We start from the raw sequence: 20,454 nt of genomic DNA, 5'->3' as shown, positions 1-20,454 counted from the left end.
TACAAGTTTTTTGTTTTACTCCATTACCTTTTTTTCATCTAAGGGATATGGAGGTTTGAGAGTGGCTGTTGGGGAGGAGGAGGCCACTATATCTTTTTTAGGATGTTTTTTCCTGCCTTTCTTGTTCCGGTCCTGCATGGATCCTCATTTTTTGTGCATGGTTCGCACATTGTCAATTTTGTTTTCAACTGTCACTACATTTCTGTTAGACCTCTTCATGCACAACTTTGCACTGGATCAGTTCTTTTTCCTTGTTTCTGGGAGTTATACGTGTTTTAATTATGTTACGTCTTCCTTCCTACTAGTATATAGATCGTTCCTGTTATACTGTATTATATACTTAAGAGCAGATAATATATCTGGTATTCCCTCTTTGAGAGGTTTCCAAGATTTTCACTGGGGTACTTTTTGGCCGCATACCTCTCCTGGTATTCTTCCTTGTTGTTTCATATACCGCCTATGTCCCTGCTCGGGACCAGAATCTCCTTTCTTAGTTTTTTCCACTTCCTTGGGAACTCTCTGTACTATTTCTACTACACATTATTCCCCTTTTTCAGCTTCATCTGGTTCGAAGGCTCCAACATACTTTGCCTTCACCTTGATCCTATTGGAATTTTTTCACTCTTTCCAGAGTGATTTCTCTCTAGCACTGTTTTTAGTTCAAGTTGTCATGGTTTTCAGCTAACTCTGCTTTTTTACACTTCAGATCTTACACCTTCTTTCTTATTTTGGTGTTGCATTTCAACTACTCTTGTCCAACTCCAGTTTTTAAGACCACTTCGGTCAGAGTTCATTTGGTATTTTTTCCTGTTCTAGTCAACTATTCATCCCTTCTGGTTTTCCTCTAGTGTCTGAGTTTCTGAAGGGTCTTTTTCACCTCAGTCCTTCTCTCAGTCTACATCCAGTGCTTTCACCTTTTGCAGTTCTTCTAACCAGATTGTTAGCACTTCTATTGTTAGCCCTGCCTTCTTAGGCTTCTGGCTATCAAGGGCTGCTTTGTTTTCCTTTTTACTGCTCGTTCCGTTGGTGCATTTTCCATGTTGGTATGGAATTCTCTCTTTTCCATTTCCATTATGACGAGGTAGTTTCTGAGTCCTTAAATTTTTTCCAAAGTGGTCTCAGAATTTCATCTAACTCAATCCATCGTGTTACCAGTTTTCTTTCTAAAACCGCATTCTCATTCTGATGAGACACCTCTTCAAACCTTAGACTGTCAATGAGCTTTGGCTTCTTACTTCCAAGGATCTCAGATCCACAACATCTCTTTAACTGTTCATCTCCTTCCATCCTAATCGGTTGAACCGGCCTGTCACCAAGAGAACTACTTCCACATGGCTCGTGGCATGTATTTTTTTTTTTGCTATGCTTGGTGATCCTGTAACCGCTTTTAAGGTCCAAGCTATGCAGTTTCAGTTGCATTCTTGCGTTCTGCTACCATTGATGAAATCTGCAACGCAGCTACTTGGTCCTCAGTTCACTCGTTCTCCCCTCCCTACTGTCTGGAATTCTTTCCAGACAGGATGGTTACTACGGCCAAGCATTACTAGTATTATAAACTTTATTCTCTTAATTGGCCAACTCTCCCTCCATCCCATTACAGTAAGCTAGGGAGTCCCATATTTGAGAATATGCTGCCTGCTTACTGTAACAGGTGTTATCTGGAGATAGCAGGCAGATATTCTCACATCCTACCCAACTCCCCTGGTTGGCTTCTTAGCTTGCTTATGGAACTGAGGTACCGCAAGCCTCTTCGGGCAAGAAGGCAGTCGCGCATGTGCAGTGTGGGTAGTTGCAAAGCTCTAAAAAATTTAAAGTGACAGTTCACTTTAAAGACTATCCGTACTGGGCTCCGTGGATGATGTCACCCATATGTGAGAATATCTGCCCTGCTGTCTCCGGATAACACCTGTTACAGTAAGTAACTGTGCTTTATGAAGCTTATATTTGACAGGTAGGACTTTTACATATAGAATTCTATAAGTTATGCTTATATTTCCAAAATCTAGGCATGATCATTTACTCCAGCTCTGTGGGTGGTGTAAGTTCATACACTTAACCACATATACACATTTGTATCTGATTATGCTAGTATTCTAGAAAGGAAAGTATGTGAGAAAGCATCTTTCTGTTGATAATTCGTGTCCTGCAGCAGCTTCTCTTGTCCTTATTCTGCTCAATAACAGAATCATATTCTCCTTCTAATGCAGTGCTCACTGTTAATGGATGGCCCTTGCCTGGTTATTGCAGCTCAAAGAGATAATGCGGTTACTTGCTTTGAATCCCTGCTGGACAGGTAAGTAGGAACATATATCATTAGCATGTCAGGCCTGCTGCTCCAATTTTGGTTTATTTCTGCATAATCCACTTTAAATTCAGATTATTGCAAGGTTACCTACTTCCCAAAGGCATCAAAGACTCCATTATTTATGTACTGATTCCTTTTGTTTGCATCAGCTTGTCACATAAGCCCTTCAGTTTTAGAAACCCTGTGTAAGAACTCCAGCTCTAATGTAAGGCCGTAATCTGCTGCAAGGCCATAGGAAGAGTGATGTTCCTTCCTCTTCAGTTTACGGGCTTGGGTTCAGATTAGTTTCCTTATACTGTTCCATTAGTTAATGTGAAGTAAGCAACTCTGATCCACAGGTATCATTCATTGGACAGGGTTTCAGCTTACCCTTAAAATGCCTGATGGCTTATAAACTTCTCACCCTTTTTCTTATGCATTCTGAGCACCAAAACTGGAGAATTCTGAGAAGCATTTGAGTGGGAAAAGACCTGGCTCTAAAGGGTTGATTTCCATTGGAATCTGTGAGCAGGCAGCACCATGCAAACAATAAAGCTACTCAATCTGGTGCCTGCAGATTGCCCATAGAAATGCACAGTTATTAGTTAATGCATTCTTTTGTATGCAGACATTCTTCAAATGGTTTCATGATGTGAACAATGAAATTCTGAGTGATGCCTCTGAGGAGCTGGGTAATAAAGTGTGATAACCACTTCATTCTATGTACTAGCCATGTATCATGATTCTTAAGATATAGTAAATGGGGCTATCACAACCACAGTTGCTTTGGAAATTATGGTAATGGGCATGCTAATGAAGAATAATGAACTGATTAGACTTTCAAATGTGTTCTCCTCCACTCCTAGAGGCATCAAAGTGTCTTTCAGATCATATGTGATCTGCCCTTAATGCTATCCCCTTCCCTTTTTTAAAAGCAGACTGAAAACCCACCTTTTTGATATAGCTTTCAATCCTTAACCCTACTCCTCTGCCCTCCAACCCAGCCTGCTGATTAACTGTTCCCCTTAACTGTATCCATGATATCCTGTTTGTCTGTCTTGCCTGTTTAAATTGTAAGCTCTTTCGAGCAGGGACTGTTTTCTTACTCTTTGTGACTCTATGCAGCGCTGCGTGCATCTGGTAACGCTATAGAAATAATTAATAGTAGTAGTAATATCCATTAAGGAACCCAGAAAAAGCCAGGGAGATATGGGGAGAGCCTTAGCAGGCCATATGACCAGGGCTGTGGAGTCGGTAGATGAATCCTTTAACTCCTCAGTTTCTGGTACCCACGACTCCGACTCCAGGTACCCAAAATTGTCTCCGACTTCACAGCCTTGGGAGGGCTGTGGAGTTGGTAGATAAATCCTTCGACTCCAACTCCTCAGTTTTTGGTACCCATGACTCCGACTCCAGTACCCAAAATTGTCTCCGACTCCTCAACTCCGACTCCATAGCCCTGCACATGACAGAACAGTGTTTTGAGCAAGGACAGTGCACATTGTGTGACTTTTTGTTTCAGATATCTAATGTATTTACATAGATGAGATTTGTTTTTCCATTCCTCTTAGCCAACTCTTGAGTGTACACTTTATCTGGATCTGTCCAATGGATCTCCTGCTCCTGAAAAGGATGGTTGGCAGATGGCTAGGACTATTGAAGAAATGGGAAGGGGCTGTTGGATGAAACCCTCTCTCTCTCTCTCTCTTTCTTTCCTTTACCTTCCTACACACACTTCTCTCAATATTATAGAAATGATAAGTAGTACACTTCCCCCTCCGTATTCGCGAATTCCATATCTATGGATTCACTTATTCGCGGTTTTAAAAGAAAAAAAATCACTTTCATTTTTCGGGCTATTTTAAGCCCTGTAAGCCCCCCCTTAAGCCTGGTGGCTTAGCGGGTTTTCGGGGCAGGAGCAATCTTCCTATGCTCCTGCCCTGTGCAGATTGCTCACAGGAAATGGCTCGAGAGACTACAGGAGCTCAAGGCAGCCATTTCCTGTGAGCGATCTGCACGGGGCAGGAGCGTGGGAAGATCGCTCCTGCCTGAAAACCCGCTAGACCAACAGGTAAGGCTTAAAGGGGGGCTTTCAGGGCTTAATATAGCTGGGGGAAGTGGGAGTTAGGGGCCTGAATATTATTTGCGTTTTTTTCATATTTGCGGGTCGGCTCTGCCCCTAACCCCCGCAATACGGAGGGGGAAGTGTAGTAGTAGCATACTGAGAAACACTGATATACTGCTCTATGCTCCATCCTTTCTCACACACATGCTGTTCTTGCACTCCAAAAACAGAGATCAACCAAACACAACTAAGCCATCAGAGACTTGGACACTCAAATAATCTAGCACTCCACATCCTATCTTAACTTCAGAAAACTAGTTAAAACCAACCTGTTTAACCGATTTGTAACCAAGAGCTCTTAAACCTTCCCCACACTCTTATCACATGTACTCGATATCCCTACATTGTGACTTTGTGTAACCAAAGACTTCATTGTTATTCTTTTTCGCTGACTGTCCAGCTCTTCTTGTTGTAAACCACCTCGAACTACTATGGCTTTGGCGGTATATAAAAATAAAATTATTATTATTATTAGCAAAGACAAGTCAAAAAGAAAGGAAAACAGATAAACAGTAAATATCGTATTTGGAATTGCTGTTTCTTCTCCATCTGTTATCTGTGCTTAGATCCAGTAGCTCAGGGCTGCCCAAGTCTGGTCCTCGAGATCTACTGGCAGGCCAGGTTTTCAGGATATCCACAATGAATATGCATGAGAGAGATTTGCATACCACGAAGGCAGTGCAGGCAAATCTTTCTCATGCATATTCATTGTGGATATCCTGAAAACCTGGCCTGTCAGTAGATCTCGAGGACCGGACTTGGGCAGCCCTGCAGTAGTTCTTTAGGTTTTCCATACAAAGTTATCACATGTCTATGAAGATTTGACTTTATCTTTTTCTAGGGGATTGTAGATACTTTGGGCCTCAGTTGGTCCAAGTGCTGTACCATTTTTCTGTTTTCCACAAGAAAGAAAATTGTAGTGGAAGAAGTATACCATGAGCTAAAAATACCACACAATATTTTCCATCTCATTAGTTTAATACATATGATGATGTAAACTAGTTTTTCTGTGTAATAATGTTGATAAATCAACACTATAGTTGAGTAAATGTATTGCAATTCACTGCATTCGCGCCCTAAAATCTAGAATTGTCAACCCCACTGAATTAATACTGTTCGGGTTCTTTTAGGACCTTTTGTTCTTCAGGCCATCTGATGCCTTATTTGTTCTAAATGTAGCCTCATAGGCAAGACTCCTTTTCATCAAAGCTCATTTTTAGGTTGTACAGCACGGGATAGGAAACTGTAGCGCAGATTTTGAGATTCTTTCATTCTGCAACACCTTTGCATAAACTAGCATGATTTGCATTATTTAATAGACATGACACATTCACTTAACAATTGTCATAATCTGTTTTAAAACAGAATAAATCGTGCATACATTCTGCTCATACACCCACTATTGTTCAGGCATGAAAAACAGACAGCTTTACTCATACCACTATAGCCACAGAAATGGATAACATCATCCAACAGCATCAATATGAAACAGCTTTCTAACGTCTTAGAATATACAAATCTTCACCCAAGGTAATCAGGCTTTCAAAAAGGTAATTACCCTATTAGCCCTGCATCAGTTTTCATTTTTATGCCAACGCCATTTTGCTTCTTTTCCTGACTTTGCCAAATTGCATTAATCAAAATCCACTTCAAAACTGCTTGCAAAATTTTGAATCATTGGCTTAGGTTTCATAAACTAGTGCTAAATACTTCTAAAACTACTCTAATATGGTTCTTAGGTCATTTAGCAATTCCTTCCAATCCTGTTCTTTGAGACTCTCCTCTGCATCCTGTTAATAGCTTCAAATATTTAAGCATTATACTAGATTCAAAATTATCATTTAAACAACATGTGTCCTCCATACTTCAAAAAGCTTTGCCCTGGATGTTTTCTATAATGTTCCATTATTGCTGAAAAACATTCAAGAACAAAAGAATTGCTATACTGCCAATCTCTCCTACCAGCACCCCCTCAACAAACCCAATACCGTCAGAACCAAAGGTCCATCAAGCCCAGTATCCTGTTTCCAACAGTGGTCAACCCAAGTCCCAAGTACCTAGCTAGATCCCAAGTAGTAAAACAAATTTTATGCTGCTTATCCTAGGAATAAGCAGTGGATTTCTCCAAGCCATCTTAATAATGACCAATGGACTTCTCTTTTAGGACACTATCCAAACCTTTTTTAAACCCCACTAAGTTAACTGATTTCACCACATTCTCTGGAAATGAATTCCAGAGTTTAATTACACATTGTGTGAAGAAATATTTTCTTAGGTTTGTTTTAAATTTACAACATAGTAGCTTCATCACATGCTCTCTAGTCCTAGTATTTTTTGGAAAGATTTGATCATATTACACCTCTGCTAAAATAAAACTCCATTGGCTCCTGATAAAATTCTGTTATCACTGGTCGCTGTACATGAAGAAGGACACAGTACTACTCGAAAGGGTCCAGAGAAGAGCGACTGAAATGGTTAAGGGGCTGGAGGAGTTGCCGTACAGTGAGAGATTAGAGAAACTGGGCCTCTTCTCCCTTGAAAAGAGGAGACTGGGAGGGGACATGATCGAAACATTCAAGATAATGAAGGGAATAGACTTAGTAGATAAAGACAGGTTTTTCACCCTCTCCAAGGTAGAGAGAACGAGATGGCACTCTCTAAAGTTGAAAGGGGATAGATTCCATACAAACGTAAGGAAGTTCTTCTTCACCCAGAGAGTGGTAGAAAACTGGAAATCTCTTCCAGAGGCTGTTATAGGGGAAAACACCCTCCAGGGATTCAAGACAAAATTAGACAAGTTCCTGCTGAACCAGAACGTACGCAGGTAAGGTAGGGCATTGGTCTTTGACCTAAGGGTTGCCGCATGAGCGGACTGCTGAGCACGATGGACCACAGGTCTGACCCAGCAGCGGCAATTCTTATGTTCTTAATTAAAGTATTAACTCTAACTCATCATGCACTGTTTCAAATATCACCACCTTATCTTGCAAACTCAGTCACATCAATGAACTCAGCTTATCCAGTGCGTTCACTATATGAGAAAAGATTATCGATCTCTCCACCATCCCGTGCACATTTGAAGTCAACACGGCAGTCAGCTTTCTTTCATTTCTTTCCTTTATTTTGGAATGCTTTACCAATCACCCTCTGCAGAGAAGAGCCTTCCCAAACTTTCAAGGTTAAATTGAAAACTCACTTCTTCACTCAGGCTTTTGGAGAAGAAAATCAGGTTTAAGTCATTCCCTGAGACTGCATCCTGTGAAGGGGTGTTTTTTTTTTTTAATGGCCCATGGTGCTCTTATCTCCCATGGTTTTCAGGACTATCTTTATAGTTTCAGGTTTCAGGTTTATTTAAAATTTGATATACCGCCTTATCAAAATTCAAAGCAGTTTTACATCTATAATAATAAAATGGTAAGCGCGCATGCACACTCTAAAGCCGTGTTCCCTGATCCGTCGCGATGTGGCCACAAGAGTGCACATGCGCGCTTATACGTCACCACACAACAGTCTCCTCTTTTACCGGCCCGGCCCACTGAGAGGGAGAGCGGCGCTGGCACCGCATGCCTCCTGCATGTTTCCTCTCCTCCAGACCTCATTCCATTCCCTAAACAACATCTGTCTATGTCCCTCTATGAGGCCAACTTTTCTTCCTCTCTCCTCCACCCCCATTGGCAACATGTCTCCCTCTCTCTCTCACTGCCCTTCTCTCATTCCCTCCCTTGCTGCAAAGGGAGTGGGGAAAGAAAGAGAGATCCAGGGTGAATGTCTCCCACTCCCTCTACTGAACACATCCAACATTTCTCCCTTCTTTCCACTAGTCCAAAATCTCTTTCTCTCTGCCTCCTGCACGCTTCCTCTCCTCCAGTCCTCATTCCCTCCCCCATCCAACATCTCTCTCTCTCTCTCTCCATGAATTCAACTTTTTACTCTCTGCCCTCTCCCCCTTTCCCAGAGTGTGACATTTCTTCCCTCCTTTCTTCCCTCCCCATCCATCTCTCTCTCCATGAGTCCAACACTTTCTGCCTCCTGCATGCTTCATCTCCTCCAGACTTCATTCCCTTCCCCAACCAACATCTCTCTTTGTCCCTCCATGAGTCCAATTTTTCTTCCTCTCTCTCACTGTCCATCTGTCTTGAGAGATCCAGGCATCTCTCCCACCCCCTCTGCTATCACATCCAACATTTCTCCCTTTCTCATCCCCGGGATCATGTGCAGCATTTTTCACCACTGCCCACCAGCCCCATGCCCATTTTTCCTTCTATCACCCTTCTCTAGCACAATGCCACATCCCTCCCTCCATCACTATGTCCAACATTCCTCCCCCTTGCAATCCCCTTCAATCTGTCCCTCTGTTCCCTCTCCATCACCATATGCAACATTTGTCCCTCTCATCCTTCTCTTCCCCATGCATCTCTACCTCTGTCCTCTCTATGCCCAATTTTCCTCTTTCTACCTTTCCCCATGTGCCACCATCTCTTTCCCTCTCTCACACACTCATCCCCAACAATTCTCCCTTTTTATTCCCTCCCTTCTATGTTCCAAGTTAGTGCCCCCTTCCTCCCTCCCTTCTGTGTCCCATGTTCATGCCACCTCCCTTCCTTCTGAGTCGAGTTTGTGCCCTCTCCCCCTCCCTGCCTTTTAGCCATTGTCCCAGAATCATGCCCTTCCAATGCCCCAATGCGCTCCTTCCCCCCTCCTTTCTCTCTTTGTCCCAGAAAGATAATGTCCCCTTACTTGTTTTGAGCCACACTCGCTCCATTTGCCTTCAGCAGCTTGTTGGGGGGATGCACAGGCAGCGATTCACGTGCTGCACGTGGTTGACCCACAAGCCTTTCCTCTGACATCAGCTTTGGGTACGCAGACCGCATGTTGAAAAACACTGCCCTAGTCTTTGTAATTTTATAAGTAACCCATGAAAAATCTTAAAGGTTTCTGAGCCCAGTAACATTTATATTTCTCTTTCTTTTCTCCTGCAGTATTTCTTGGCAAAAACCGTCAGTGCAAGACTACATGCAGTACCTCCTTTATCCCAAAACCGAGAAGCAGGTAAGGAAAAGTGTTATCAGCATATAGGGCAGGGGTGTCAAATGTCGGTCCTCGAGGGCCGCAATCCAGTCGGGTTTTCAGGATTTCCCCAATGAATATGCATAAGATCTATTTGCATGCTAATAGATCTCATGCATATTCATTGGGGAAATCCTGAAAACCCAACTGGATTGCAGCCCTTGAGGACCGACATATGACATCCCTGATATAGGAAATCAGAGTTCCACTACAGACTATGTCCCACTGTCATTTCCAGCTTTAATCTCATGCCTAGCTGAAAGCTGCAGATGATGGTGAGTACCTTAAATATTATCTAATGGATGATGGGACTTGTATTGTCAAACACCACCTCAATGGTATCTTGCTACATCATAAACGTGGCTTCAAGATGCCATCCAAGACTAGAAAAGGGGAAGCCAAAAGGAAGAATTGATGTCATATCCTCATATCCCAAAATGCACTGCTTAAAGGCAAAGGATAGACAGAAATGAATCTGGAAGCTTCCTCAATTTCCTAGACTGAATGCTGATCCCAGCAAAGAAGAACTCCATGCCAACTTTTAATTTAGTGAGGCGCTGAGGGTGGCCAACAAGAAGGCAGCTCAATTCTTCAGTCAAAGATATGAGCCAGGAAGCAAAGGCCTAGTGCAACCTTGGCCAAAGGCAGGACTTCTTTACATCTTCCCTCCATGACCCATGATAGGCAGACTTCTGCGCAGGATGAAGACACACTAAGGGCTGGTGATTCTAGTAGTACCAGACTGGCTGAGGTGACCATAGTATTCAGACTTGGTCCGTCTGCAAATGGACTAAGGTCTCAGACTTCCAAGTTTTCCCCGACTGCTCACGCAGTGCCCAGTTACCCTGCAGGATCCTGGTGTTAGGGACTGGCTCTTGAGCTTGTGACGCTAGCATGTAAAGGCTATTCAGACTGTGTTGTCTCCACCCTTCTAAGATGTAGGAAGAAAGCAACTCTAGCTGTATAGGTGTGCTCAAAGGAGTAAGGTCCTGAACTCGGCACCGATATCTGTGGTGCTTGCCTTCCTGCAGGAAGGTCTGGAAAAAGGCCTAGCGGTTGACTCCCTGAAAGTTGAGATTGTGGGGCTCTCATGTTTTAGGCCTAGGGATAATAAGAGCATTTTAGCTACACATCCAGATGTGGCCAGGTTTTTGAAGGGTGTTTTGCACCTTCATCCTCCAATGCAACAGCTTTTTCTGACATGTAGACTTAATCTGGTCCTATGGGCTCTGCCTTGAGCACCCTGCTTCTCTAATGGATCTTACAATTCAAACAGTGTTTTTGGTGGCGATTGCTTCCACCCGGCAAGTGTTGGAACTGCAGGCTTTTTCATGCAGAGATTCTTTCCTCAGAATTTTAGATTCAGGAGTGGTCTTGCGCACAATCCCTTCTTTCTTAACAAAAGTGGTTTCCTGCTTCCATATTAACCAAGAAGTGTGCAAGCCTCGAAGTGCTCCTTGTCTTTATCAGTTTTCAATGTCCAGTTCTTTTTCTTTTTTTTATTTTGCCCATGCCAGACTTTGTTTATGTCAATTTCTAGTGCCCTTGTTGGTCTGTATTTCTATCGCAGGCTGTTCTCGCAGGAAGCAATCTATTCCACATTACCTTTTTATCCCCATTCCAGGTGATTGTTTCCCATTTCATCTGCAGCTAAGCCTCTTCCATCCTTTGTCAACATTTAATTATTAATATACATTCAGAACCTTTGGAAGATGATTTTTCTTCCCTTCATAGTACATCTTTCATTGTTAATTTTATCCTGTCTGCTCTCTCTCTGCTATAAGTTTTCAGTTTGGCCCTTCCTCTTTCAATCATTTTAATTGCCCTCTTTTCAGATATTTATTTCCTGACATTTTGGTTTGGTTACTTAGGATATACATTTGTATTCTTATATTTGTAATTTTAAAAAATATTTCCCATTGGTGTTTTTCCCAATATACGCCTTTTTCCAGTTCAGCATCCTCTGGCTGATCATGACAGCTGATCCCATTGAGTGATTTATGATATTATCATTTTGCTAATGCTTTATATGCCCTTGAAACGATCTTGTTTGTTGTTCTACCTGTCCAATGATGATGCAGGCACAGCTGCACTAGGAAATACACTCTGTAACATGATAACCCTAACTGGCAGCTGGTTCTTCCATAATATTATTTCATTTATTTATTTGTCTGGCTTACAGTCTGCTTTGCTTTCAAAGGCTATGAAGTGGAGAGCATCATATATAACATTTCATGTGCCCTTTCCTTTATCCTTTTGTATTTTGCCTTTTGTAGCTTCAAATCTTGCTCTCTTGTCTTTTGCATTTTGCCACTTATAAACATATTGTGTAGCTGATTCAAATGCTAGCTTTTAAATTATTTGTAGACAATGATGCAGGAGTTGCAACCAGAGCTGAATTTACATATAAGCTACAACTTAAGACTTCAGGTTTCTCTGAATTAAATGCATTTGTAAATGTTATGGTTAGTGTTCAAATGGGTTTAAATAGGAGAGGCTCCTGCTCTGTTAAATCTTGCAGAGCTGGTTGGCCACTGATATTCATCAGTACTTGATCAGTTAGGGCCACTGAATATTGGCTGTAACCATCCATTCTCTAACTGGCTACATTACGGGCAGTCTGGGGGCGAAGTTTAGGTAGAACCATTACTTAGCCAATTGACAGTGATATTCAGTCTGCTAACTGGCTAAGCAAAAATGCTGTCCTAACTTAATCCACCAAGTTAACCAGGCATCAGCCCAATATTCAATGCCAGAAGCTGAATATGCTCCAGTACTGATTATTCAGAATTAATCCAGCCCATGGCTGTGAGCAGTTTACAAGCTGCTTACTGCTCCAAGCTGAACACCAGGTCCAATAAGAATTACAATATAAAGTAATCATAATTATTATTTTTGTTACCGACTATTGTTGGCTGCTGTGGGGGTTGTTGTTTTTTTTAATGTGTCTATGGACTTCCTGGGACACCAGGCTGCACAGTGGTATAAATTGATATCTGGATTCATGAATAAAAAACCAAAAACTGGTCTTCGGGACATTTGGAGTATTGAGATAAAGCAATTTCTGCATCTCAATGGCCATGAATTTGGACTTGGAGGTTGAGATATACAGTGTTGGCATCTATGAGACAAACGTGGTTTTTTCTTTTACATTGAGCATTCTAGAAATCAATATGGGGCCAAATAAATTGTTTATTGGAAAACCCAGTTGCGTTATCGTATGATACTATTTTATTTGGCATGTCAATGAGAGCTAAGAGCCAAATATCGTCTAAGAACAACAAGCTTCTACTAATTATGACAGGAGTTGCCATACAACAAATAACGAGTAATTGGAAAAATTGGAAGAGACTTAACCACAGTTTTTGGTGGAATTCATTGTGTCACATATATAAAATAGAAAAACAATAGCCATACAGAAAGCGAATTTAAAAAAATTCCAATATGTTTGGGGGCCATTAACAAATTATTGCAATGAATAGATTTCATTTATCCCTTAATAGTATAAGGGAGGGGGGATAATTTATGATCTTTTGTTAATGGTAAGAAGGATAGGAAAGTATTTATTAAATGATATAAATGTTTAATACATAATATGAAAGGGGTGGGAGGGAGGGAGATAAACTTTATAATTTAATTTATTGCTTAATATTAAGTGTTTTATCTAAGTTTAAATGATTGTACTTGTTGCACTTATTGTAAGCTTGAAAAATAAATAAAGATTTTATTTTAAAAAAGACCTAAAATTTACTTTCTATTTAATTGAAGGGGAACATAATATGTTTAAATCCAGCCCTGGTTGCAACCTCAAAAATCAGTAGTAAAGGTTGTCTAAAGGACCCTGGGGGAAGTGCAGATGCCTGATAGGTTCCATAAGGGACTTTATATGCACATCTACTTGAACTGGATAGATCCTGCTGGGCAGGCTAGATGGGTCTTTTTTCCCATCATTTACTATAATGACATAGTAACATAATAATCTTACCATTGAGTCTAGCTTTCCCAAGGTACACCTTGCTAGCTGCCCTAGTCCTTCCTCATAGGCTATTGTTTGCTTCTCTTAAGCGACTTAGGAGCCTGTTTACTAAAGTGCAGTAAAGGCTTGCACTTACTTCGCAATAAGGGCAATACCTGGACCTAAGGAATAATTCTGTAAGGAATGTGCCGGGATTTAGGTGCCAAGAATGCACGTAAATAAACAGTATGGTAGTATATATGCAAATATTGTGTGCACTAAGCACTATTCTATAAATTGGCGCTAAATATGATGGTGCATAGGTTGAAGGTGGGCAGAGTTTGAGGAGAGAGCACAAATTCATGTGTAAATTACAGAATACTATAATTTACACGTGGTTTTAGCATTGTGGACAAGAGCATTTACACCAGCTCTGTGGGTGGTATAAGTGGTTTGCTTAAAATATAATCAATCAGTCGATCAGTGCTGCACTCTTTCACATTATCAAAGAAGTTTTTTGTATAGTTCATTGATAAATAAACTTTTAAGGTATAATAAATAAGTATCTGGAATACAAAATACTTTTGATTTTTATGACCTCAGCGGCTACACCCCAGCGTCATATTTCATGTAAAACGGGAGTTATACCGTAGCCAGCCTCCTCATCGGTCATTGTTTAAATATCTTGTGATAAATAAATAAATTAATCTTAGTGAACTCTTAAAAGCCCAAAGTGACTTATCTTATATAGAAAACTTTGGGCTCCGACGTGAATTCAGCATTTTGCCAAAGAGCTGTCTCAAGGAGCGTCCCCTAGAATAGTAAAACATATTATAATTTCCAGCATAGTCCTATTTTAATACAAAACAAAAGACTTAACTATACAAAGTTAAAGATTAGAAATAATAGCTCAACAGAGCTTCTCACCATTTCAACCATCACATCACTATCTCCATGTTGGTCTCAATAAGGCGGCGACGTCTTTTTTACTTCCTTTTAAACAGAGTCAGAATCAAGTCAACCAATCACCAAACATACAGCAACATTTGGTGACCGAGCTGCGTTGGCGGATTATTGATCAGATTAAAGTTGGGTGGGAGGGTGGTGGCTATAATAAACTTTTGAATTATAGAGAGCAAAAATGGATTTATGAACTGAACTCCATTGCCCCGAGGGGACTGAATGCTGAACTCGAATGGATGACGCTTGTGTGAAAGTGGGAGTGGCTGTGCTGTATGTTTGGTGATTGGTTGACTTGATTCTGACTCTGTTTAAAAGGAAGTAAAAAAGACGTCGCCGCCATATTGAGACCAACATGGAGATAGTGATGTGATGGTTGAAATGGTGAGAAGCTCTGCTGAGCTATTATTTCTAATCTTTAACTTTGTATAGTTAAGTCTTTTGTTTTGTATTAAAATAGGACTATGCTGGAAATTATAATATGTTTCCAGGGGATGCTCCTTGAGACAGCTCTTTGGCAAAATGCTGAATTCACGTCGGAGCCCAAAGTTTTCTATATAAGATAAGTCACTTTGGGCTTTTAAGAGTTCACTAAGATTAATTTATTAATCTATTAATTATTTATTAATCTAAATCCCAATCAAATCTCTCATTGGCAGTGGCAAAGAAGTTGGGTGTGGGATTAACTACAGTCCTGCTTACCATAGGGCTAGGTAAATAGATAGAATCAGTCCAGATGACTTTACCATTCTGTCCCCAAAATGACAAGTCTTTTTTTTTTTTTTTTTTTTAATAAATCTTTATTGATTTTCAAGTAGTAACAGTGCATTACATATGAATCTGAACATATAACAAATCAAGAAAAGCACTTTAAACTTACAAATAATTGAAAGTAATATTTTCCCCCACCCCTTTACTTAATCAATAATAAAATTCAATTATTCTTCCAATAACTCATTCTTATTTAAAATAATACCCCATTCCCATCCTGGATGTGTAAGGAAATCAGACAAAGAGAAATGACAACTATATAGAAGCAATAAAAGATGCCAATGGGTCAAATGTAGTCTTAAATAAACTAAACCTTAGGCTTATATACCGCATCTTCTCTATAACAATAGAGCTCGGCAAGGTTTACAAAAATTAGAAAAGAGAACAAGTACAGTATGAATTTGGAATAGTATGGAGAGGAGCGGAATTTACAACTTTGAAAATAACCAGGTTTTCAGATGTTTTCAAAATAGTTGGAAAGAGTCCAGATCGCGCAGTTGAACAGCAAAAATTATTCCATAACTCAGTAATTTTGAAAAGTAGAGATTTCCCTAGTTTGCCAATGTAGATAACGCCTTTCGACGTTAGAAAGGAAAATTTAAATTTTTGAGTAGATCTGGTGATATCAGATCTTACAGAATTCCACAACAGGGGAATTAAAGGGGGAAGGATGCTATGGAAGATCTTGAATGTTAAGCAGGCGCATTTAAAATAAACCAATAGAAGGCAATGAAGTTTTTACAGAAGCGGGGAGACATGATCAAATTCTCTTTTTGCAAAGATCAGCCTGGCCACAGTATTCTGGATCAATTGAAGTCTTTGAAGGCTTTTCTTGCTCAGGCTTAAATAGACCAAATTACAATAGTCCAGCCTCGAAAGAATGATTGATTGAACAAGGACAGCAAAATGTTGTTGATGGAAACAGGATCTCACTTTCCTCAACATATGGAGACTAAAAAAGCCTTTTTTTAAAACAAAGAATTAAGATGGTCGTTGAATGAAAGCGTAGAATCTATAATGACACCCACAACTTTACTTGAGAATTCAATTTGCAATGAGGATCCTGAGGGCAACAGAATGGACGAAGGTAGCTGCTCTAATTTTGGGCCAAGCCAAAGTAATTTTGTTTTGGACTCATTCAGCTTTATTTGTACAGTAAGGGCCCATGACTGAAGTTTCGTTATTCATTTTATTATATTCCCAACGAGGTTAGTGAGAGTCGAGTTTATCTCAAGGAGAACAAAGATATCATCTGCATACGTACATAGTGTTTCGCAGGGGGATAAATGGAAAAGCTTCAAAGTAGTCATGTAGATGTTGAAAAGAATAGGTGATAGAGGTGATCCCTGCGGGGCTCTGCATGATGACTTCCAAGGGGATGACATAGTGCCATTCATACTGACAGTATATGAACAAGATCGTAAGAATTTTGAAAACCAGTCTAAGGCTGTGGAATCAATACCTATCCCAGAAAGTTAGTAAATCAAAATATCGTGGTGAACGACGTCGAAGGCCGCCGATACATTGAATTGTAGCAGAATTGTAAACTTATTACGCGATTGCAATTGATGAATCTTTGAGATTAATGAGATCAGTAGAGATTAGGTCTGAATCTATATTGGCAAGTTAAAAGAATGGACAATCTCTTCAAATATGATGAAAGCTGAGCAGATATAATTGACTCTAATATTTTAGTCAGTAGGGGAATATTTGCTATAGGTCGATAGCTAGACGGTGAAGATGGAGCTAAGTCAGCTTTCTTCAATAATGGGGACAGAACAATGTGACCCATCTCTGCAGAAAAAAGACCTGATGATAAGGCAGAATTGATGAGTTTGTACAAAAAAAAGTGTCATTTACCTGCTGAGCTATATAAGCAACTGGAGAAATTAGATTGATTGAAAGGAAAAATCATGTCTAATGTTAAAAGATAGAAAACTCCCATTATTCATGTAGGCTGATTCCACCTCACAGTTTTGTGGCTAGAGTTTCCTGGTATCAGGCTTGCAAAGGGAAAAGTGTAGGACTCAGAAATATTTTCAGAGCAAAATATTGCTAAAGTTTTACTCACTAAAAAAACTTGATAATGCACAGCTTTTGTAGTATTGCTTCCTATCAGGGAAGTCCTTATGAAAGGGCTGCAGTATGGTGCTGTGTGTTATCAAGAGTCCATGTAAGAGGACTGATCATATATGGCACAGTGGGGCCATATATGATCAGGTAGTTACTGGAGCGGGGATGCTCCAGGATTGGACTTTCTTCTTTCTCTTTTCCTTTATATCTGTTTTTGTATACCACTTCAGGGCTCAATGTCATCAATAGAGGCTGTACTGTGGGCCTCAATGTTATCAGTGGAGTCTTTACGAGCGTGCTGAACTACAGAACTTGTTATTGTCAGTGCTTCCTATGGCAGGGCTGCACTGCAGAGCTCAGTGTTAGTAATAGAGTAAGAATATGCTCTCATCATTAGTGGTCCATCTAGGTTCCAACAGTGGTCAATCCAGATCACAAATACCTAGCAGAATCCCAAATAGTAGCAAGTCTATGAGAGGGTTGTACTTCAGATGTCAGGTGTTAGCAGTGGAGTCCCTATGGTATGCAGAGCTTGGTATTATCAAAGGAATCCAAAGGGAAGGGCTGGACTGCAGGGCTCAATGTTATCAATGGAGTCCCTATGAAGAGGGATGCATGTCATCTCTCTATTTGCAATGGAGTCCCTAGGGGAGGACTATACAACAGAACTCTGTATTATCAATGGAGTCCCTATAGAGGGCTGCACTATAGAGCTTTGTATTAATAGAGTCACTGTACTGTAGGACTTTATCTGTAGGAGACCCTACAGGAAGTCTGCACTGTGGGGCCTTATATTACTGGGTAATCCCTTTGATAGAGCTTCAATATTGAACTATTGTACTTTTCTAGTGGACAGTACCTCTGAGCACTTTTGCTGTGAGATATCAGATGAGATAACCTGCAGTATATTTTGTCTTGGTCTCTACACTGAGTCCTGACATAGAGAGAGATAGCATGGTTCCTATTATATTTATCACATCATATAAGCTTACTTCCTGCTAGCCAGAATGCACATTTATTATTTCAATTACCAAACATCAGTGAGAATAAAGCGTAGCCATACTTTGGAATAGAAATAGTGAGTAAAATGATGTGGTAACCCTGTTAGTCCGCTTTTAAAGATAATTTATAGAAATGAAACAAAACATAAAGGAAATAAGGTGATACCTTTTTTATTAGAGTAAATTAATGCTTTTTATTTATTAGCTTTCAAAGGTAACTTTTCTTCTTTAGATCAGAAAAGAGGGATACCTTTGAAAGCTAATTTAAAAAAAAGCATGAAGCTAGTCCAATAAAAAGATAACACCTTATTTCATTGATGTTTTTTAAAAATTATTTCTATATATTATGACTAGAAATAGAAAAACCTGGTTTTGAGATATACAGTTCAGAGGCTGATGCTGAAACATTTTCTTTCCTTCTCTTTTCTCCAGGCTGAAGCATTGCTCTGCTGTTTTTTTGACTCCTTGAGCCTTTTAAGCACCTACCAAATCGTGCCCCAGGCTTCATAGCTGGGATTGCCTCTCCTTCCCCTTCTTAAATAACTTCTATGGGACAAGAGCTCTGCAGGAGAAGGCTGTCAGTGCATATGGAATAATGTACTGGTAAGAACATTATAGAGCACTGGAGTAAAGCAAGGGTATTATATGAGAAGAGCCCATTTCCTTTTGAAATAAGGGACTCTGGAGAGTTACATTTATTTAATAGAAGATTTTACACAACAGTTCTTCTGGCAAGATATACAGACCTGCAACAACAACAATAAAAAAAAAGAAAAGAAAGACAAGGTCCATAAGTCAAATAAATTTTAGAAAGTATGCTGTTGCCTTTTGTAGGTACCTTTCAGACATTCATTGATTTCCATGGAGATCATAGTTTTCTGTAACAAATTCAAGGTTTGCTCCACATGGCCTCCACATTTTTGCAATTGCACTACCTTCTCTGGCAGGAAATTTCCACACAAGGCAGAAACTACCCAGGCTGCCATGCTTCTAGCAGTGGGAACCTATTCAGTATGTATGCACTATAGACTATTACTACATTGGTTTTTATTACTTAAAGGAACAGCAGCTGTGCTTTGAGTGATTTCTGTTTGTTTCATACTTCCTCACCTTTTGTTATAAACATACAGTATATGTCCACCTAGCAAGGAATTCCAGTAGGTGGACATATGCACTTAAAGCTGCATTAGGGTTTTCCTTGCTAGGTGGACATATGTCCTTAAAGCTGCATTAGGGTTTTTTTTATCGCAGGCCCCTGAGGTAAAAGCTCTGACACTCCTATGAACGTCGGAGCTTTTACCACAGCGACCTGCGATGAAAAAACCCCTAACGCAGCTTGATAAAAGGGGGCCATAATAATGAGCTCTCATCATTAGTTAATAACTTTCTACTACTTAGTATCATCATTTCAGGAAAAAACACATGCTGGGCTTTGTGTTCAATGTCTTGCAACTGATGCACAGGCTAGAATGTTTACAAATGACTAGAAGCAGTCATTTATTTTTCTTAATGTCATATCTGGATAGCAGAGTTAGAAGAAAAAAGTTGGGTTATGAATTATGGTTGACACCTGATAATATGAAAAAGAGAAGGCCGGGAGAGTCAAAGAAAAAGCTCAGTCTACAAGGTACTATTCATACTGACAACCAAATCCAATTTCTGCTCCAAGTCAAACCACAGAGCACAACTGAAGCTGTGCAGAAAGGAGATGGCAGAGAAATTTGAGTCTTACACTGGACTTAAGGCTCCTTTTACAAAGCCGTGGAAGCAATACTGCCACAGTAAATGCACCAAAGCTCATTCAATTCCTATGGGCTTTGGTGCATTTACCACGACAGCATCATTACCGCGGCTTTGTAAAAGGGGTCCTTAACGGGGTAGTAACTAAAATGTGCTAAAGAAATAACACACATTTTTTGACAAATTACATGTGTTAAATGATAAAATTGTGCACTGTTTGCTTGTAATTCATGTTTTTTAACACAATACAAATTAAATAATAATGAGATATAAAACATGCAAAGGAAGGCAAAGTAGCTCTTTATGCACAATGAATAACAGTTTGTGTTTGAACTTGCAAGCTGTGTTAATTCATGGAAAGAGATAAGCCAGCTGTGTTCTTTTTTCTTCCTGGGAGCATCAGGCCACTAATGTGTAGTATGATTCTCCCAGAGAGCCTCTTAAATGGGTTAGTACTGGTAGATGTACCCCCAACTTC

At 40.1% G+C, this 20,454-nt stretch overlaps 1 protein-coding gene across 3 annotated transcripts in view; it reads left to right on the top strand.

Moving 5' to 3' along the window:
- Positions 1 to 20,251, top strand: part of C11H16orf71 (chromosome 11 C16orf71 homolog) — a 282,532-nt gene extending 262,281 nt beyond the window's left edge. For all 3 annotated transcript variants that reach the window (XM_033963852.1, XM_033963851.1, XM_033963853.1), the window contains 3 exons: positions 2,208 to 2,293; positions 9,389 to 9,458; positions 18,669 to 20,251. In XM_033963852.1, the coding sequence (XP_033819743.1) occupies positions 2,208 to 2,293; positions 9,389 to 9,458; positions 18,669 to 18,746 (234 nt within the window). In that variant the 3' untranslated portion in view covers positions 18,747 to 20,251. The remainder of the gene's footprint in view (positions 1 to 2,207; positions 2,294 to 9,388; positions 9,459 to 18,668) is intronic.
- Positions 20,252 to 20,454: the final 203 nt, after the last annotated feature.

Source organism: Geotrypetes seraphini, chromosome 11, assembly GCF_902459505.1.
Source record: "Geotrypetes seraphini chromosome 11, aGeoSer1.1, whole genome shotgun sequence".
NCBI classification, from domain to species: domain Eukaryota; kingdom Metazoa; phylum Chordata; class Amphibia; order Gymnophiona; family Dermophiidae; genus Geotrypetes; species Geotrypetes seraphini.
This window is presented reverse-complemented; position numbering and strand designations above follow the sequence as displayed.